Below are 20,339 nucleotides of genomic sequence, written 5' to 3'. Positions count from 1 at the left end.
ATGAATCAAAATAATTTTCCATGATACTAATCCATCTCTGCTATATACTAATTAATCTGATATAACATGGGTACATGTTTTCTCCATACAATTGAGCCTTTAGAAGGGAAGAATTTTTGCACATAGAAGAATAAACAAGTCAAGAGTGAACCAAACTTATAGGGATTATTTATTGAAGTCCTAATGCTCTCCATGTTCTTGTTGAATTGATTCAACATTAACTCGGCAAGGTCAAAGGACGTGTTGTTCTTCACTACCTTGAGAGCAAGATCAACTACCTCACATGGCACACTATTGAGATGACTAGAGCTATAGATCTTATGGGTGATCACATGAATTCCAAATTTTGGCTCCATTTCAATTACATTGTTGATCTTCATTCCTCTTACATCTCATTTGGAAAGAATCTTGCTTTCTAGTTCTACCTAACTTAGGGTTTTGATAGTCTTGGCTTTATTCAACATCAGGAGCCCTGTTATTCTATGAATCATTTTCTTTGTGATTTGAATAGGTTGATCCAACCATAACTAGTCATTGTGTACATGGATAAGTTTAAACCTTATCAATTTTATTTTAAAGTCTCAAGGCATTTGCAAAATGTGTGTTATACCCTTGGTCTCCAAAAGTCGATGCTTGGGTTTCAACACACCATTCACACATAACTTCTTCAAAGATTCATCTATCTCTAGGGTTCCAAATTCTTGTAATGAATAGTGAAAATGTGAGTAGATATCATTAACAAGTAATACCTTGGGTGGAATCTATGATTGAGCTCCAATTGGGTCAAGTGCTTTTACAATTTCCAGACTAAACTTGATGTCTAGTGCCTTCCATTCAATTCCACGAACCAACATCTCGGATCCTTTCTTGATTTTGTTGCTAGAAGATGCCATTCTCAGTAGGGTTTATGAAAACATTAAAATCTTCAATGAACAAATGCACAAATTTCTTGGAAGCACAAAAATCACTCTTTGCAAATATCTCTTTGAAAATTCATGGTGAAAAATGAATTCAATTTCCTTCCTTTTAACAATTTTCACTTTTCAAGAACCATAAATGCTTGGTACATCCACTCATTTGGTGGAAGACTATCTTCCACTTGGTTCAACCTTACTGCTCGGTAGAGTCATTCATATCTCAATGTCCACATAATGTTTTAGTGTAACCCGACCTCACTCAGCAGGGTCTTGCAACCTGACCTAGCTTAGTAAGGTCTTAAATTTCCACAATCACTCGGTGATCCCTTTGCATCTTGAATGCTAGTATGGATTTCTTCTTGTTGTTGGCTAGAACTAATGTAAGATGTCTACTTTAGAGTCATAGTTCTAGTTAGTCCTATGAGAATTCAAGTTTAGATGCTTGAGTCACCCAACTCTTGAGTGACATTTGCTTCATGACTCAAACTTGCATTCTTAGAATATTTTAGAATCAATTATTGCCTCATCTGCTTTCTAATATTTTCATCTCTAATTTTCTTCTAATCCTCAACTCTTCTAATTTTCATATAATTCTAGGCAAGGTGTTCAAGTTTTGTACAAATAAAACATCTTCTAGTGGTGTCTCTTCTCCTCATGTGATGTTTCATACAATTTTCTCCAATGTGTCCAAATTCTCCACAATAGTGGCATCTACACATTGCAGTCACATCCAAATATTACTTTCACAATCTATTTTATGGGATTCAATATCTTGGTTTTACATTCAAAATATTTGTGTCCTTGTTTCTTGCAATTGTGACATTTACATTCAAGCTTAGGTTTCTCCTTGCATTCACTTGCTCTATGACCATGCTTATTGCAATTGTAACACTTTGCATTGGATTTTGTTTTACCAGTACTCCAACATTTGTTTGATGTATGACCTAACTTACCACAATGATTTCAAGTAGGCCTTTGATTCTTTTGAGATCCTTGCTTGAATGATTCACCTTCTTCTATGTATCATATTCTAGTTTTTGCCTTTGAGTCTATACTAACTTTGCTCATTCAACTAATTCATGTCTGCTTGAGATTTCAACATTCTTTCATTGGTTTATTTTTTAGTATTTAGATCACTCTATAGTCTTCTATTTTATGATCTTAGATTCACGATTTCTTCATTTTCATTTGTAAGCTAATAAATGAAGTCTTCCTACTAAATGGATAGATGTTGAATTTCATTATTATTTCCTTCTATCTCTTCTTTGGCTTTGTCTTTTTCTTCCATGACTTCACATAGTCTTACTAGCTAGATTTCTTGTTCTATTTTCAGCTTTCTAACTTCTTCTTGAAGATTAAAATTCTTTTCTAATAGGTCTCTAATTGCTTCATCAACTTCATCTGAATTTCTTTCTAGACAGATATCTTCAATTCTTTCTTTAGTGTAGAGATTGTCATTCATTATTACAGCAAGATCTTTTCTTCTTTTCAATGATTGAGAGAGTTTCTCCTTTGCATTCTTTAGTTGACCAATAGCTAATTCTAAATCCAACTTTTCATTGTCAATGGCCTTATCTAGCCTATATACCTCCATTGCCTCTGATCTTTGCTCAAGCTGCTAAACTTTTTCTTTGAGAACCACAAGGCTCTGATATCAATTTTTGGAAATATGAGGTAGGCATGGTTACTAAGAGTGGGGTTGAATTAGGAACTAATAAAACTTCAACTTGTTTCATCAATTAATTCTTCATATAATATTTTGATCTGATTGCGTGCATGAAAGAATGAAAGTAGTAAAACACTTTGACACAAGATATGGTGACCCAAAAACCTTCCAAACAGAAAGTAAAAATGGGGTGGGGATGATATCCACAAGTTTTAGTACTACAATATAAAGTTAGCCAATTAAGGCTTACGATTGATCACTTTTGATGATCTATCTTGTTAGGAGCATAAGGACTACTAGGTCCACCTTGTGAAAGAATTTACAAAACATACAATGAAGTATGCACTTGATAAAGAGATTTGCAAAAGACCGTTAAGTCTACCCTGTTAAAGGATATAGTTGATATACCTATTAGGATGAACCAATGGCTGATCTTTGATCTACAACTTTGATTTTTTTGGTTGAGAATCCTTTGAAATGTAAAGGTCACCTTGTTGTGATAGATAAATCTTTGTTGTCCCTTATACTACTTGTAGCCTTCTTAATTTGCATTTTTGCTCTTTATATGCTTTCTTTTTCATTATGTTTGGATGGGATATAATACATTACATATGTATATACCAATCCAAAACATAATTCACTAGAGTCGCCTACCATAAAAGTTTCACCAAAATCCACAAAATCAACTCAACTAGTAGCACTTAGGTTCTAAAGAAAAACTTAGTGAGGTTCTGATACTCGCCAACCATTGTCAATACTCAACATCATAATTCTCTCAGTAGATGTAGAAGCTCATTTCATACTAATCACTTCCAAGAAGTTTGAACTCGATCAGTACTTATGAATCAATGAAAATTGTGAAACTCGAAATATAAAATGAATCACTTGGTTGATATTGCATGGCATGGTCAAAACTAACACTGCAAGCTTGGTATAAATTTAATCACTTGGTTGACAGTCCTTGGCTCAATCAACACTAGATTCACATCACTGACATAGGGAACTTGGTAGACACTGGAGAACATGGTTGACACTGTGCAACTTGGTTAATACTATGAAGCTCAGTTTGCACTATCATTGATGAACTTGGTACATACTACTCAACATGAACTGAATGTAGATTCTTAACCTTGGTAGCAACTATAGAACTTGAAGTAGTAACTAGATTACTCAGTTAAAATTGTAAACTACAAGGTAAACTTAGTAGTTGATAACCAATTGACTAAGTGTAAGTCACTAATAAATAAAATTGACCTTAATGTCAACAACGATTAAGTGTTACAATCATGTAAGTTCAAGTCAAGCTAGACCAATCAAAAATGGTGAATGAATTAATATAGTATTAATTGAGCTACTACAGTTGTCACCAAGCATCTAAAAAAGAAGGTTTGAAGTTTAGTTTTAACTAAGTAATTTCAATGTTAATTGATTCAAGTATTAACTGAGAAAGTTGTACTATTCAATGATCATGAATAGGAACAAGTTAATAAAAAATTTAATTTGAGGCTAACATTTTATGAAAATTGAGAATATTTGAAAAGTTTAAAAGATAAGGATGAAGTTAGTTATGAGATCAATAGTTTGAGTAATTCAAAGAGGATTTGATAAAGGAGAATTAACAATTTAAGATAGAGCACAAAGTTCAAGGAAGAGTTATATTTCTTGAGCTTCCAAATTCAATAAATTCAAATCTGATGGAGATCTATGTTGATTATTATGTGGAAATATTGAGAAGATTCTAGAATGCTAAAAGTTATCTATTTAAAGGAATGAACAAGATGTTTCTTATTTTTTGTCATTGTTGATTGTTTATGAAGTTGAAGTTGTTGATCAAGTTGTTTAATTAGAAGAACAAAATAAGGTGAACTGAGAACAAAAGTATTGTGAAGATTAAGAAGAGGAAGTGCTAAGTTAAAGTGTGAGTGTGTGAATCTGCTAGAATGGGATTAGAAGAAAGAGATTGAGCAAAGTAGAGATATGAACAAGAAAGTTAGTCCTAAAACCTAGTAGATCATTCCATTACTACTTTCTTACCATTGTATTAGAAAAATATCTTAACTAAGTGGACCTAACAAGTCTTTGAAATCCTATATGGTAACATTCAATAGTAATGTTTCTAAGTCATTTAGAGAATGTCAAGGAGTGATAAGCTATAAATGATATTTAGTGAAAAACCTCTAACAAGGTCACACTAAAAATGTGCATGTAACCTTTAACAAGGTAAGGTTGTACCATAACTCACTTCAGAAGAGTAAAATTATTTGGATTTCAAACTCCCACGTGGTTTTTTTTTTTCCTTTATAGGTTTTCCACATTAAATGCTTGTGCCAAATGTGTGAATGTTTATTTTGTTGCAATTTTATTTCATGTTAACTATTTAATGTGGCAACTCGGTATAAGCTAGATGATTAATTTGATACTCAATATATTAAAGAACAGTAAGTTAACAAGTTTGATGCAAAGATGAAATCTATTTGAATAATGATGTTTGATGTGGTTAGTGAGTTATTTATCTAAAAGATCAATAACTAATAATTGGTACTAAAGTGTTTTAAAGGCCTATAGGATAAGTGTTCAAAGTTGGCACAACACCCGCCCCCCCAGCTCTCAATTATTAACAATTTCATCTATTTTATCATCTTATTTTTGAAAAAAAAAAAAAAAATCTTCACAAGATGATTAACCTTATATTCTAGTTCTAGCTAACCTATTTTTAATTTAAAATTTTAAAAAATAAAAACTAATTTAAAAATTAAAGGATAAATATATAAGGAAATTTAGCTTATAAATATACAAGAGGATGCTTTATAGTTTTGTGATTATTATTTATAAGAGCAAGATTTATTGAAACATTGAGTTCTTTTCATAGTTTATTGGCGATTAGACCCAAAGTGGTATAAAATATGCATTTAATAGACACTTTTGATTAGAAACATTGTGGCTCACATTTATCTTAGCTAGACTAAATCTAGCTAGATCATTTGGGAAAAATTAATCTTTAATTAAAAATAATAAAACTCATCATAGGCATAAAGTATCAATAGATTTTCTTTTACTTAGATCTATATACTCACAATAATGTCTTTTATTTTCTTAGGGTATATCTATGGTGTATTCACTAAAAAATATTGTGTATACTTTTAGAGCTTGTTGGACTAAAATAATATAATCTACTTCAAATAAAATCAAATTATTGCAAATAAAAATATTTATCATATGAATAAAAGTGCATGTGTAATATACAAAGTAAACTTTCTTTATATAGACAAGGTAATGAAGTGACAATATAGGAAATAATGACTAACTACCCCTTTAACAATGTAACACTTGCGAGCTCACTCAAGGTGAGAAAATCCTAAAAGCCCCTAAGGGCATAATTAATCAATGTGAAGAAATCTCTTTTTAGGTAGGTTAAAGCTAACTAGTTTGACAAAGTCATTGTTCACACACATACCCCTCTTTAGTGCAACTTACTAAGAGGAATGCATAAAATTATGATGGTGGGTCTTGACTAAGAGCCATGTTAAGTATTCATATAAGATTTTATCATGATGTAAAGAAAAAGAGACAATTCAATTGGAAAAAAATCTTCTCCTTCAAAAAGAAATGATAGAAAAGGAATAAAATGTATAAGTGAAAGGATCCAAGAGATGGAATGTCTCATGACTCAATGTTCAAAGACTACTTTTGTCACAATATATAATTCAAATGTTCCTCCATTATGATAGAGAAGATATACTATATAGTCATCACATAATATGATTCTTAAATGTTCCTTGTGAAGCCCCACCAAAAGGACCTTTGGATGCTTCATGAGAAGAGTCACTAAAGTATGATGCAATAAGTGATATAAAACATAAACAAATTTTAAAAATTGGTGCAAATTATAATATTTTGAAATTTTATCAATGATATAACTCTAAATTTAGATGAGCAATATTTGGTGAGATCATAATGCATTTTATCAAAATGAATTTCTTATATTTAAATGATTGTGATTTTTCTATATGGAAGAAATTTGAAGTGTTATAGAGAGAACTCACAAATGTTCTTAAAGGTTCAACTCAAGGAGCCATTACAAAATGATTAGTGCTAAAAGAAAATTTTGAAGTAGAATGTGGAAGTTCTTATGACATGACTCATGAAAGTGTTCAAATACACAACTCAAGATAACCCCTTGATTCAATATTTTACCTCCTAAATTTGGCAATTTATAACTTAGAAAATTAGCATATTAATTTTGGAATGAAAAACAAAACTTCATAAAGAAAATTAGTGTGAAATCATTCCAATGGATATTACTCATAAAGCTTTAACACAAAAATGGCACTTAATTTTGAGATGTCAATTAGAAGATGCAATAATTTCACTATTTCCCTTTTTAACTTTTCATATAAGAGACTAATATAATAAAGATTAAAAATCTCTCAACACTACTTTATTGGCAACTAAACCAAATTCTCTCAACTATAAGTTGATCAAATTTACTTCTATAGATGAATATTGTGACAAAAAGGAAAATATCCCTTATTTGCAAGTTATGAAAATAATATCTCATTTACAAACTCTTTTGTACAAGCTAGTAATTATTCGATTACTTAAACTTAGCATCAAAACATTAATTTTGGATTAATAGTTTAATATATTACTAATGGGTAACAACTAATTAATTATTATTAATAATTTTTGGAAGCAAATGCTACACTGAGAGTGGTATGTCGAAATAAGAGTTTGATGTGGTCAATATATTAAGTTGGGGCAATAGAATTTCAATGAAAGATGCCAACATGACAATGAAGGATAGATGCTTTTATAGACTAAAGTTCATAAATACTCATAATAATGTTGGAATACCCCATATTTCTTAAGGGATCATAACAAGACTACAAATAAATTGTACATATCATATGTGTATGATTTGAACTTATAAACTTTCTTTCATAAACATAACTAGACCAATTGAAATTGTACACTTACACCAACTCAAAGAAAACATTGCCTTGCCGTTTGACAAAGTCTTTTGGAACCTTTGATGGAATCTTAGTTTATGTGGTGAAAGAGAGACAAGTTCTTCAATCTTTTCATGCTAGATGTCGATATGAATGGTTGCATTTTTAATGCTAACTTTTTACCGCAAGATGGTACCCAGACAAAATCTGGTTTCACACTGCCATCAATAGTTATTTACTACCGCTTCTCTCAACACGAAGTGTTGCTGTAGACAATCGAATTCACCTACCAGCACTTATGCACATCCGTGGAAACTAAACACACGACAAGAAAAGAGAGAATAGATGGAGTCATTTCTACAAAGCCTTGATATACAAGCTTTGGCTCTAGTTTTAGTCAACCAGAGAAAAATAACTCTTCGTCTGTCTGAACCAGGACAGAACTACATCGTTGCTCTTGATAAAAGCTTATATTTGAATATGTCAATGACCTATATATAGAGAGAGTAGAATCCAATGCATTGAGAATGGATGTTTTGACTTGTTGGTACTGCCCTGACATAAGGAGATTAGATGTTTGGTGTAAGAGATAGATTTTTACGCAAACAGGCCTTCATTCCCTCGTAGCCACAAATGGTGAGGACTTTGGGAATAACGATGGGCATGTCAGGCACTCTATTCTTATTCACCGAGAATGCATGGACAATATTTAGGGACCTATTAGTGTGAATGGGGCACCAAAAATGGATAATTTCATTAGGATGAATTATTATTCAAAGGTGAACAATTATGTATACGTCAAGGATAGACAAGGTGGGATTTGATAAGAGAAGTATTGTAGTGGTTTAACTAGACATTTTGAAGCTAACAAGATTAAGGTATAGCTTAGTGAAAGAGGTTATTGTTCAAGAATGAAGGAGAAAGTTAAAAGTTTTGTGTAAGGCAGTTCAATTTTTCAATATATAAATGGAGGCAATCGAAACATGGGATTGTATTAGTTATTGAAGAAACTTTGGGATGTTCTAAGAATGGGTATTGTACTTGGACTACCAAGAACAGAGTTAGGTAAGGATTCTATCTTTTAGTTGTTGATAGATTTTCATAATATGACAAATGTTACAAATATATTTATCATTGAGGTTGGTAGATTGCATGATTTTTCAAAAAGTTTTGTTTTAGACTGTGATCATAAGTGTGTAGTACATTCCTCGAGAAGAGTCTAGAAGACATTAGAGATTTCTTTAAAGTTTAGCTCGACCTATCATTCTTGAAATGGACAGTGAATGAATTTTTAAGTTGAGCCTTAAGAAGTTTATCAATATTTTTTGGCTAGTGATAAACCTAAGCAATGTGATTTGATATTGCCTCAAATTAAATTTTATAGAATGACTCATTTTTTAGTACAAGTAAGATTCCCTTTCTAATTATTTATGGATATGGTCCAATTGATATGTATTTGTCAAGGGAGATTGCAAATACAAGAGAAGTGCTAAGGGAGAATACTTTGCCAAACATATGTAAGATTTTCTATAGTGTGTAAGAGGAAAAGTTAATTGGGAAAACAAACAACAAGAAAAGAAAACTTAAGGAGAGAAAATAATTCTGAAGAGGGAGATCTATGGTGTTGGCATAATTGTAAAAGAAATGATTTTAAAGTCATACCTATAACAATAATAAGTAGAAGAAGATTGGATCAAGCAAGATTATTAATAAGTTTTGACCAAATCTTTATAAATTAGATATAGTTCTATAGATTTTTATCTCTCTCCAATTTTGAATCACTATAATTTGTGAATTCAGAAAAGGGGAGATGTTACAACAAAAAGAAAAGGAGAAAATGTGACCTAAAAATGGATCTAGACTATAACTAAATAAGAGAAAACAAGAGGAGATTAAATGGATTATGTATTCTAGTGTGGTTAGGAAGACTGGGGGAAAATAATATAGTAAATATTTAGAAAAATAAAACAACAAAGTCAAGATACTACTTTTTGATGCTTAATAGAGTTTGAATTATCGTAATCAACCCATAGCTCATTGCAATAGATTTGACACCTTGTAGAAACACAATTATTAACATACAAAAATATATAATTTAGCTCAATGAGAAGGAGCTCACATTTTTATTATTTGATGCTACAACATCATACATATTTAGTTATTGAGATCTTTTTCCATTTTTAACCTAAATATTTGACCTTGCACAAATAGTTTCATGCCTCTATAATACCTATTAGCTTTTATTTTTCTATCTTTTAGCCACCTACAATGTGCTATGTTGGATTAAAGAGTGATGACATCACAAAGATGAAATTAAGAATTTTTTTCTTTTATAAACGATCATATAGGAATAGATATTTGAACAAATTATATAATTATATTTATTTTCTTTTAATTTTTTTACTTGTTTTGTGCGTTGAGTTTCTAGTCTTAGTTGTGCCAAACAAATTATCAAAAAAAATCATTTAGACTTAAATTGTTTATAATGATGCATTTCAACATAAAAAACTTTTGTTGATAAAATTTTGACACTATTCTTATTTTTTACCCATGATCAATTAACACATTTTCAACATTAAAGACAAAGAGAGAACATACATGATATGATGTCCTAGTTTTCCAATTGTAAAACTTGATACCCTTCTTGAGTGATCATTTAATTGTTGTTATTTCTCCTTTTCCATGCATGTTCAATGGATTTGTTGTCCATACCATAAAGGGTAACAAGTTATTTTAGGGATAAAAATATATATTTCAATATTTTTTTACCATTGTTTTACCTTATTTTCTATGAATTCTTTAATGCATAATTCTAGAACATAAATTAGTTTTTTTGCATAGTTTTTAAACTACCTAAATGTAGCTAGGTCAGAAAATCAACAGTCTAGCCACTCAGAGCATCCAGGCCCATACTAGGATTGAAGGGTAAATTGGGAGTTTGAAGGCTCACCTAGAGGAGAAAGCGACAAAGAGGAAACAGAAGGAGGGGAATTTGAGAAAAGAGGAAGGCCTACAGGAGACTTCTCAGGGGTTTAGTGAGTTCAAGCTTGATCATTCGGAATTCTCCCTATTGGACTAGCTCAAGGAGTTGTAGAAGTAGGCAATTGGTTAGTGTTGATGGTTCCTAGGATTGGTTTTGTTGTTTTATGGTTGTTGGTTCGCACAGTGTGGTGGTTGGTTTTGGTTTCTATTTTGATCATTTTTGGACCTTCGTGTTATTAAGTTTTTTTTGTCTTTTACACTTTGGCAGGTAGCAGATTAGTTCTTTTTAGTTGGTTTAGGTTTTGTTTTGACCCAACATGGTTATGATGTTTGGTTTTCAGCTATTTTGTTAGTTGTTGGTTCTTGTTAGTTTTTTGCAGGGTCACTTCTTGTGATCTTTCTAGTTTGTCTACTATGTGACTTAATGTTACTTTATGTTTATGGGTTTGGACCTTTCCCACTTTAATTAATTAGAACGTACCTAGATGTAGCATTCTATTACATAAAATTCTATGATTAAACCAATATTATCTTAGTTGTGAAGACACTTGTCATCTTAGGGTAGAATAAAATGTGATATAATTGTTCATTTCAAATTTTTAAATCTCACTTTGTACTCTTAATAATATCGAAAGCAAAATCATATCTCATTAGTATGGGTTTCAAATTTTCAAACCATGTGTTCTGAAGTTATGTATTTGATAATACTATTTTATAATAATTTTAATCATTCACTTCAGCAAAATAAAACAAAAAAATAAATATCTTTATGTTGCACATCAATCTTTTTCACATATTTTAAATAGAAATTTAATTCGAATAATAGATAGTTCTAAAATACACATATATAACAAAAACTTTACATATAGGTCACCTCAATTCCTTACACAAAAGATTACTTCTATATGATCTCAAAATAAATTATTTCTATATAACTCCAAATTAGAACCAACTTTAGTAGATTGAATGGAATCTCTGATCACATAACTAATTTCAAATTCTGAATATTAATTCTTATTTATAATGCCATATTAAACAACACTCATATTAAACCAATTTCAAACAAACATCTTTGTTACTTTTACATATCATTCATATGTGAGATCTTTATTTGTATATTTGAAAATCTAGAGTCTAACTTATAAATAAAATATAATACTATCAATAAATTATCATCTGAATTTAACATTTTGCCATCCAAACTTAATATCCACTAGTTAAATTTGCCAATCTTATAAAGCTCTTCAATTTAAATTTAAATTTAAAATAAAAAATTGATTTTCTTGTTTTCTGAAAACGCAAATCATTAAACAACATATTGTGCTAATTTCATAACATCCGTTTGGGACTCATATACGCTTACAAAGCTGTCCATTATCACGGATCTTCTTTCTCTTTTTCTTCTTTCTGATCAGAGGAATGAGAGCAATCAATAAAATTCCTCCATCTCATATTATGAAAGCAAGAATATTTCTACTCAAAAGAAGTAAACTATCAATTTACATTAAACTCGTATACTAAGCAAACAAAACAGTAGATTTCTCCTCTACTTTTGGCCTCCAATCGGTTCTCGCTCTGACAATCTCAGATCCTGCTCTTTGCATTCGAAGTAAATGCATTAACTGAAGTTGAGAAATGTTTTTGCTCGTAGTATTTATGTCAGCAAATTCAGCTTGTAGGTGTGTCAATGACTGTAGAACATGTGTTTGTCCACATTCTCGTTTGTACTCCAAAGTCATGTTCACCAGTTCATTGTTCTCTAAAATGTGTAGAGGCACACTCTGCAAATATGATACCCAAAAACATGTTACAGAACTAGCCAAATACATGCAACATTACAATAATATAATGAAGCAAAAAAACTGAAGTTTCACCTCAAGTATCCACCCAACGTATTTAACGTTGTTGACATGCTGGTTCACGTCCAAGTCACCTCTTTTTGGCTGTAAAAAACATTCCCACCTTTCGATTAATCAAGCATATAAACCTAATCAGTTGATGTTATGACAACAATACTAATCAAATATATTAGGATAATTTTATTTTTAAAGGTTGTAGGAATTGGGTAGTTTGCAAGGATATTTTGCTATTAGTATCTTTCAATATGATATGAGCTAATAAGATATTAGACATTAAGTAAGCAATATTTAAATGGGATTACAAGTAGAGTAGACTTAATCATGAAGAGAATTCCTAGTTAAGTACATTCAAGCTAAAGTAATATCTGAATGAGTGACCTCTCTAGTTAGATGCTTCCCTTATATGAACATCGCCTAAGTAAAATAAGTACTAAATGTTCCATTCTCATAAGAGATGAAATCTTGTGAACTCCTACTAATCAAACTTAGATCAATGAAATGGGTAGTTTGGAAGGATAAATTATTCTTAGTATCTTCTAATATGATCTAATAAGATATTAGACATTAAGTAAGAGATATTTAAATGGGGTTGTAAGCAGAGTGGGTTTAATCATGAAGAAAATTCTCTAGTTAAGTACATTTGAACTGAAGTAATATTTGAATGAGTGATCTCTCTGGTTATATGCTTCACTTATGTGAACATCACGTACATATAATAAGTACTAAATATTCTATTCTAATGAGAGATGCAATCTTGTGAACCACTACTCATAAAACATAGATCAATGAATTTGACTCAAAAAAACTACACAATTGAATTCTAATAACAATATGATCTAATATATTTTATTAAAAAAAATTATCAAGATCTCACGCCATTATGGGAAAACATTTTCAGTTAAATCTTCCTAAAGCATGAACATTCAAGATATTAAGAGGTTACCGTCAGTTCAGACTTGATGTGTTGAGCGGTGCATTCATCAAGTTTATATAATTTCTTAGTATCGTGAGCTACAATAGCTGTTCTTTCGAGAAAATAAGGCTGGATTTCTTCCTTGACTGCATCTGGAATTTTAGAGAGCTTTCTGGTTTCTCTGTTCATCATAACCCATGTACTATTTCCAAACCAAACAAAATCCATTAAATGCTCTTTACAAAAGAAGAACTCAACAAATGCAATGATAAATGATGAGATGTTACCTTGTGGCTCGAGCTAAAATGCGTCCCGTTTTGTAATCACGAACAAACCAGTCACGTTTCATACCATTTTTGCCAGATGCAGCAGCCCATGTATCCACTTCTACCACGTCACACCTACATTACCAAATATGGGAAATATCTATGGCGTAAGATCAAGTGATAACAACTATTTCTTGACTTTTGTATTAACTTGTTTGAAGCAATATTGATAATATCTAGGTCTCACTTTGCAATTTATTTTTTATTTTTTATTTTGACTTTATACATGGGCAATAGCTATGATTTTAATGGGGATGGCTTTCTCATTCATTTGTTATTCTTATATTTGAAATTGATATTCTAACTCTTATTTTATTTTTATTTTTTAATCATTGAAATGGACAATTGTTATCATTTTAATGGAGATGTTTCTTTAAATTTGTGAAAAGACATTCATTTTATTGTTGCCATATTTGTGGTTAATCTAGGAATCTGATATCAAAGACTTATTTTATAGGTTTTAATTTTATCTTTGAGATAGACAATAGTTATGATTTTACTTATGACGTCTTTTTAGGATGTGAAAAAATTGTTCACTTTGTTATTGTCATATTAATCATTAATCTAGAAATTTAATTATTCTATATGAAATTTTTTGGAAGTACAATTTTAAATCATGTATGTATGTGGAAGCTATTTTTGCATGCAAGATCTAACATATAATTTTATTACTAACATCATTTTCATCTTTATGCATGTTTTATAAATGTTTTTAAGAATAAGTGGTGAGGAACCTAGCTAATTTTTAGAGTCAAGTTTTGTTTAATCAGATCTTTAGTTGGACTGATATAATGGTGAGAAGTGGAAGATTGATTAAAGTAAGTGTACATTAGACCTTGGATGATGTACTTAAACAAATTTTAATAAATACTTTTGAATATATGCTCTATGACAAGGTTATTGAATAAGTATAGCATGTTTGTAGATGATGATCTCCAGAGCAAGTTTAATTTAATGAGTAAATGTTCTTGATTACAAAAATATCTCATTTAAATCAATAAGAATCGTGGGACCTTAGCTCATGCATACAAAAGAAAATTTGGGCATCGTAGAAATTTGAATTTTTAAATTTTGATAGGTCAATGCTCAAACCTAAAACTGTGAGAGTGGCTTGGGACAAGTCGACATTGATCTAGATGATGAAAAATAAATATGGAGATCACGATCAGTCTTTGGAAATGAGTGACAATGGAATCAAGATATGATGATGTCACTCATCAAATTCACCTAGGAATATGATGCATGTGCAGTCTGGACATTTCACTTGAGATAATATAATCAAAGTAGGCATAAAAATGAAGGGAAAATAAATGAGTAAACATATCCGCCATTACCACATGTTTGGCTAGATAGATAAATTAAACATATTATTTCATTGTAACTTTCTAGAGCCTATTCAAATTACTTGCTAAAGGTAAGCTAGTGAACACATTTAACAAATAGTAAAGTGGTTTAATTTTGGAGACAAAAAATATGCCATCATAAACACATGGATAAATATGTGACAACACATATATATTATAAATCTTTTTTTATTTCATTTTTTGTAAATATAAATCTTGTGTAATTATTGATATTTTCATTAAAAGTGTTATTAATCATATAAATAATTATTTATTTAGCTTGAAAATACTAAGTGTACTCATTTTATAAAAAATTGCAACTACTTTTTGAAAAATAAAATTAGATGAAATCTACATCGATGTAATCAATTTAGATAACAAAGAATGATCCTCATAACAAAAAAATTTGTAAATCATTTCTATAAATAATATATCCTTGTATCATTCAAAATTATATACAAACTTTTTTTATTGAAGATTATTTTTGTTGTATTGTTCATTACTTTGTATAATTCTTTTTAAGATATCAAAGCTCTAAAAAAAACTTCACTTTTACAAATATTTTTACTAAGAAAGCCATCATAAACTCAAGATCATATATTTGTGTGTTTATGTTAAGGGTGGGGAGTTCAAATTATTTTGAGAAAGAGGTTTTTTCACAATTTATCATAAATTCAGTAAGGAGAATATATAGTCAATTGAGAAAAAAAATACATATATACTATAAAGATATAATCATTACCATAAAGGGTAGCTGTCAATTTGAACTTGCATGCGAGCAACAACCCAAATGAGATTACGTCGACTCATTTCATGTGTGGCACCAAATCCATCCCCGGCCAGTCCAACAGCCCACACATGGTTTAAAGCAGTTTCCTACAAGTATTTGAAATAAATCAATATTTAGTTTATTTTAAAAAGAAAAATAATGTATAGTTAATTGCTAGATGACAGTGAGTAAGAGAATGCCTAATGCATTATTAAAAATAACAAATGTGTAGAGCTCTCTCTTGAAATCTGATTTTATTTTTTAATTTTATAGAGAAAGAATATCGAAAGCAAGGCTAAACATCCTAAGCAACCAAATTTTGTTCAGCTATAAAGACTTTGAACAACCAAAGTATAATTTGATGGAAATATGGAAGTGAGCAAGCAAACAATAGTAATGAAACAATTCAAAGGGCCAAAGCAAACAATTGGTTTTGGGCGAGGTGTAGAAGAGAAATGGAGCCATTTGGAAGGTCACTGGTTCGAGTCCCATTCAAGTGCCTCCAACTTAATAGAGATGCAATAAAAGATCGAGCCAATCCCTCTATCACATGTTAAACAAAGGTTTGATGTTCCAATACTGAAACCCATAAAACAATAACATCATGAAACTATATGAAGCACAACAATGGCAGCAATGCGAATACCTGAAGAAGGTTCATCAAGGTCTCAATGGAAGTAGTCTTGTCTGCTCCAACTTCATATGATCTGATCACATAAGTCTGCCGATAAAGAAGGTTACCTTCAATGAGTCTACCCAATCTAAAAGCATCCACAGGAACATTACTCTCTAATCCTATCCTAGCTTTACATTCATCTTGCTTCTCAGCTGCTAAGGCTGCAGAAGCCATGGCAGTCAGAGTCATGATGGAATCTCCTTCAACTGAAACACTTCTCTTTCTGGCCGATCCATTTACATTCTTTGAAATGCTACTCTTTAGTTGAGCAGCAATCATTTTTCTAAGACCATGAGATCTACCATTAAAACTATTTCTCCCATAAACTTCCAATTTTTTAAATGATCTTTGGTACCCACAAACATGATCAAATTTATCAGGCTTTGGCGAAAAGCCTGTAGAACTAGAAATAATCTCTAGAGAAGTCTGGAAAACTATTGGCATATTGCTCTGAAAAAACTAGAGCAATAATCCCAACTCGAGGAACAACAAAGTTGGAATTGCTGATGCATATAATCTAAACAAAAAAATAAGAACCCAATTGCCAGGCATTTGCCAGAGCACTTTTGTAGTCAATTTTGCAGCCAACAACTTCACCAACATCCTCTTTTCCTTCCACGCCTACATTTTTTTTAACACCCAATACATTAAAAAACGCAGATTTTGCAGTAAGAGACATGATGCGACAATCTCGAAAAGATAGTTTAGACTTTAAGGGCATTTGTACGTATAAAAGTTGTGCTGCAGTTGAGAAAAACAGCAGTTTTAGCAGTGCAATTGACTTAACTACCCGTGTTACGCTAAATTTCTAGTCGGTTCGAGAAAAATGGTTCTCAAGTTACACGTTAAACAAACTGAAGTCCCAACTATTGTGTTGCATGAAAAGTTACGTGAGCACGCAAAGATCTTTTCATATTTGATCAACGATTCAGTGAGACTCACGCTGGGAAGAAAGGTTGAAAAGGTCAGTGCTAGTACACCCGTTATGATATGATGCCATGTGGACAATAGGGAAGACATTGCTAGAAGCAAAGCTAGTCTAAGCTTTTTTCTGTTGGAATCAATATTTGTTCAACCTCTCCTTTTCCTTATCTTTCTTCTTTGTTTTTGTTCTCAAAGTTTCTACAAAAATCTTATAGAATTTATTTTATTTTATTTTATTATGAAAATCTTATTAAAAAAATTTGATATCTAAATATAGATTCAATTAAGTTTTGTTTTCAAGCACATTTTAAATTGAAGAGGAATTGGAAATCTTAGATTGAAACCTTTATAACTAAAAGATATCTATAGTGGCAAAATTGGATGAGCCATAATTTCTACCTCATCTCTTAGAACTTTAGGTCCTTGAGCTAAAGCCTTTTCGGCTATGGGGTGCCCATTTTTTCAAAGTTGTACAAGATGGCATCTTAACCTCACTTCTTATAGTGTTAGGATCATTTGCCCACAAGACTTGGTTCTTGATCAACTCATTGAAAATAATTCAACCTTGCTACTTGATTAAGGGCACTTTGACATCTCACACTTCTTATGTTATTTTGTGGTTCTAAAAGAATACATCAAGGATATCATCTCTTTAGACTTATAATTTACTTTAGGGGCATATCCAAAAAATGTGTGACATCATTAAGTTACCACTTAGTATTTTTTTCTTGAAAAGAGCATGAACAAAATGAAAATGCATTTTCATTCGACACTGGTCAAATTTATTGAGAACCAAATAGTGCTACTGCCAAATGGTATGTATTGGACTAGTTATTGATCTCCATCTCTATCCCTAGCTTTATTTTCAAGTAGAACTCAATCTTCCTACATGAAATATAGCATTTAAGTATTAGTTAAATCTCAATATATATATTTCCATTCTTATAATTTAATTTTTTTTTCATATATTTATTGGCAATATACATTTACAATTGATTTTATCTCTATAAGTTATAATATAGATTCTATGTTTCAAAATGTCTTATTAGCATGTAGTCTTACTATAATTTTAATAAGCAATAGGCTAAACTATCAAGATTCTCTTTCTCTTTGCATCTCACTCTCTTTATGCATATCTCTCTATCACTCTTCCTTAAATGTCCCCTTTGAACCTCTTTATATATCCCTCTCTTAGCTCTACCCCAAGATCCATCCCTACTAATATACCTCACCCTTTACTATATGTCTCATATCCCTCCTTATGTACCTCCTCTTTCCCTCCCTACCTCTATTTCTCTCCATCCCTCTCTGATAGACTTGGCATATTGGTGTTGGTATTGATTGTCATTGATGTCAAAACATCCATATTGACACTTTGTTGGTATCAGTTATTGTGACATGTTTTGGTGTTTGTCACTTGGATGAGTGATAGTATTGTGGACAACTTGGAAAAAGCATTAAATTCACATTGAAGACATCCTATATATTTTATTTAGTTGGTCAATGTATATTTGGTTTCCTATATCAGTTCACTTGGTGTAGATTCTTGATTGTCCATCGATAGGATTGTATCTAAAAGAAAACATCTTTTATTTCTTATTATTGATGAACATATGTATCTAGATCTACCTATTAGTGCATTTGTTGGTTCTTGGATGGATGGTCAAAATCTCATATTTGGGATCAATGTTGGTCAATAGTTTTGTGTTAGTGTTTGGCTATAGTTGTTCTTGATTCTTGACTTCATCAACATGATATCTAGGATCATTGGTTTATCCAATAATCATAGAATTATATCTTTTTGGAATTTCTTGTGGAGTTTATATGGTGACAAAATGATGAAGGATACTCCCCTTACTAACACAAATACACACAATAGAATAGAGAAACAATAGGAAATTGTGAGAACATGAAATTGTCATCTTATTACCTCCAATAATATCGAATTAAAATATTCAAAAATATGACATGCAAAGACATGTGGACATTTTCCTTACAATATTCTTCAAGTCAAAGCCACCATATACATCTTCCCAAAATTGTTCTTAACAACTTTAAGGGCATTTTTTTATACATACACAATTTTTAACCACACAAAAAGGTTTTAGAAACTGTAACCCTATACTTTGAGGCTCACCAATCCTATGATATTATTATTTATATTTTATTACATTAGAGTATGCCCCCAAACAACTTAAGTACTGAAAAGAAATTTTGAAGGAAATTTTTTTTTTTTTCCATTTCAGGTGGCACAACCTCTAGAGACTATAACTTATTACAATTTTCTTTGATTGGCTATCATGAACCCATTTTGGACATGCCACAAACTTCTCTACAATCCCTTACTTTCACAAGCTTTAGTCAATTAAGATTTGACCCCTTTTTGGAGCCTCTAAAGCCTTCAAATTTGAGTTCAAAGTTATTGTACCATAATACTAATAGAGAATTTTTTAAGTATCTTCATGGGTGAATGCATAAAGTTGTGGTGCCAAAAAGATAACACACAACTCCAATTTTTAAAATTCTAAAAGCACACACACACTATAGCATGCATGCACTACGGCTTGGGCTCCACAAGCCCAAGCCAAAGTGCACATACACTATAGCGTGTGCGTACTTTTAAAACCTAGAACTTTTTATATATGGGTTGCAAACCTGTGATCCATTCCATTTGATCTTATTTCTTTTTGTTGCTATCTTTTTTCCCCTCAATAACACGCATGTTATTTGTAGAAGTTGAAGAATTTTCTCACTCTCCTCAAAATGCCTCCTTGTCACTGGAGATCAAGATTAGGATCATGTAGTATGTTTTCTACTCTTGTTTTTGAATTGTTTTGTATGCTTTTTTAGTTTTGCTTCAAATTTATTTATTTATTTAAAATGCAGTTGGTTTCTTATTAGGAAATGTGAATAATCAACCACCACATCCTCAACCTAATCAACAAAATTAAAATGAAAACCCTCCACAAGATCAAAATCAAAACCCTTCACAAGATCAAAATTAAAACTCTCCAC

General features: G+C 31.0%; 1 protein-coding gene across 1 annotated transcript; it reads right to left on the bottom strand.

Moving 5' to 3' along the window:
• Positions 1-11,736: 11,736 nt before the first annotated feature.
• On the bottom strand, positions 11,737-16,943 carry LOC149541694 (palmitoyl-acyl carrier protein thioesterase, chloroplastic-like). The gene is made up of 6 exons (XM_089796826.1): positions 16,371-16,943; positions 15,698-15,831; positions 13,574-13,687; positions 13,317-13,488; positions 12,389-12,457; positions 11,737-12,295 (listed from the first exon to the last, which is right to left on the bottom strand). The coding sequence occupies exons 1-6, from the start codon at positions 16,842-16,844 to the stop codon at positions 12,032-12,034; spliced, it is 1,227 nt and encodes a 408-aa protein (XP_089652952.1). The 5' UTR covers positions 16,845-16,943; the 3' UTR covers positions 11,737-12,031.
• Between the last annotated feature and the right edge of the window lie 3,396 nt (positions 16,944-20,339).

This window comes from Cupressus sempervirens, chromosome 8 (genome assembly GCF_028749045.1).
Source record: "Cupressus sempervirens isolate cs-2001-9-10 chromosome 8, ASM2874904v1, whole genome shotgun sequence".
In the NCBI taxonomy this organism is placed as follows: Eukaryota; Viridiplantae; Streptophyta; class Pinopsida; order Cupressales; family Cupressaceae; genus Cupressus; species Cupressus sempervirens.
The sequence above is the reverse complement of the archived record's forward strand: the minus strand, read 5'-3'. Positions and strand labels throughout refer to the sequence as shown.

Excerpts from the sequence above, each read along its gene's own strand:
- LOC149541694 (XM_089796826.1), bottom strand. The coding sequence starts at position 16,844 with ATGCCAATAGTTTTCCAGACTTCTCTAGAGATTATTTCTAGTTCTACA. Across the intron at positions 15,832-16,370 it reads CCTTGATGAACCTTCTTCAG|GAAACTGCTTTAAACCATGT; the intron begins GTATTCGCATTG and ends AAATACTTGTAG. Across the intron at positions 13,688-15,697 it reads ATTGACAGCTACCCTTTATG|GTGTGACGTGGTAGAAGTGG; the intron begins GTAATGATTATA and ends TTGGTAATGTAG.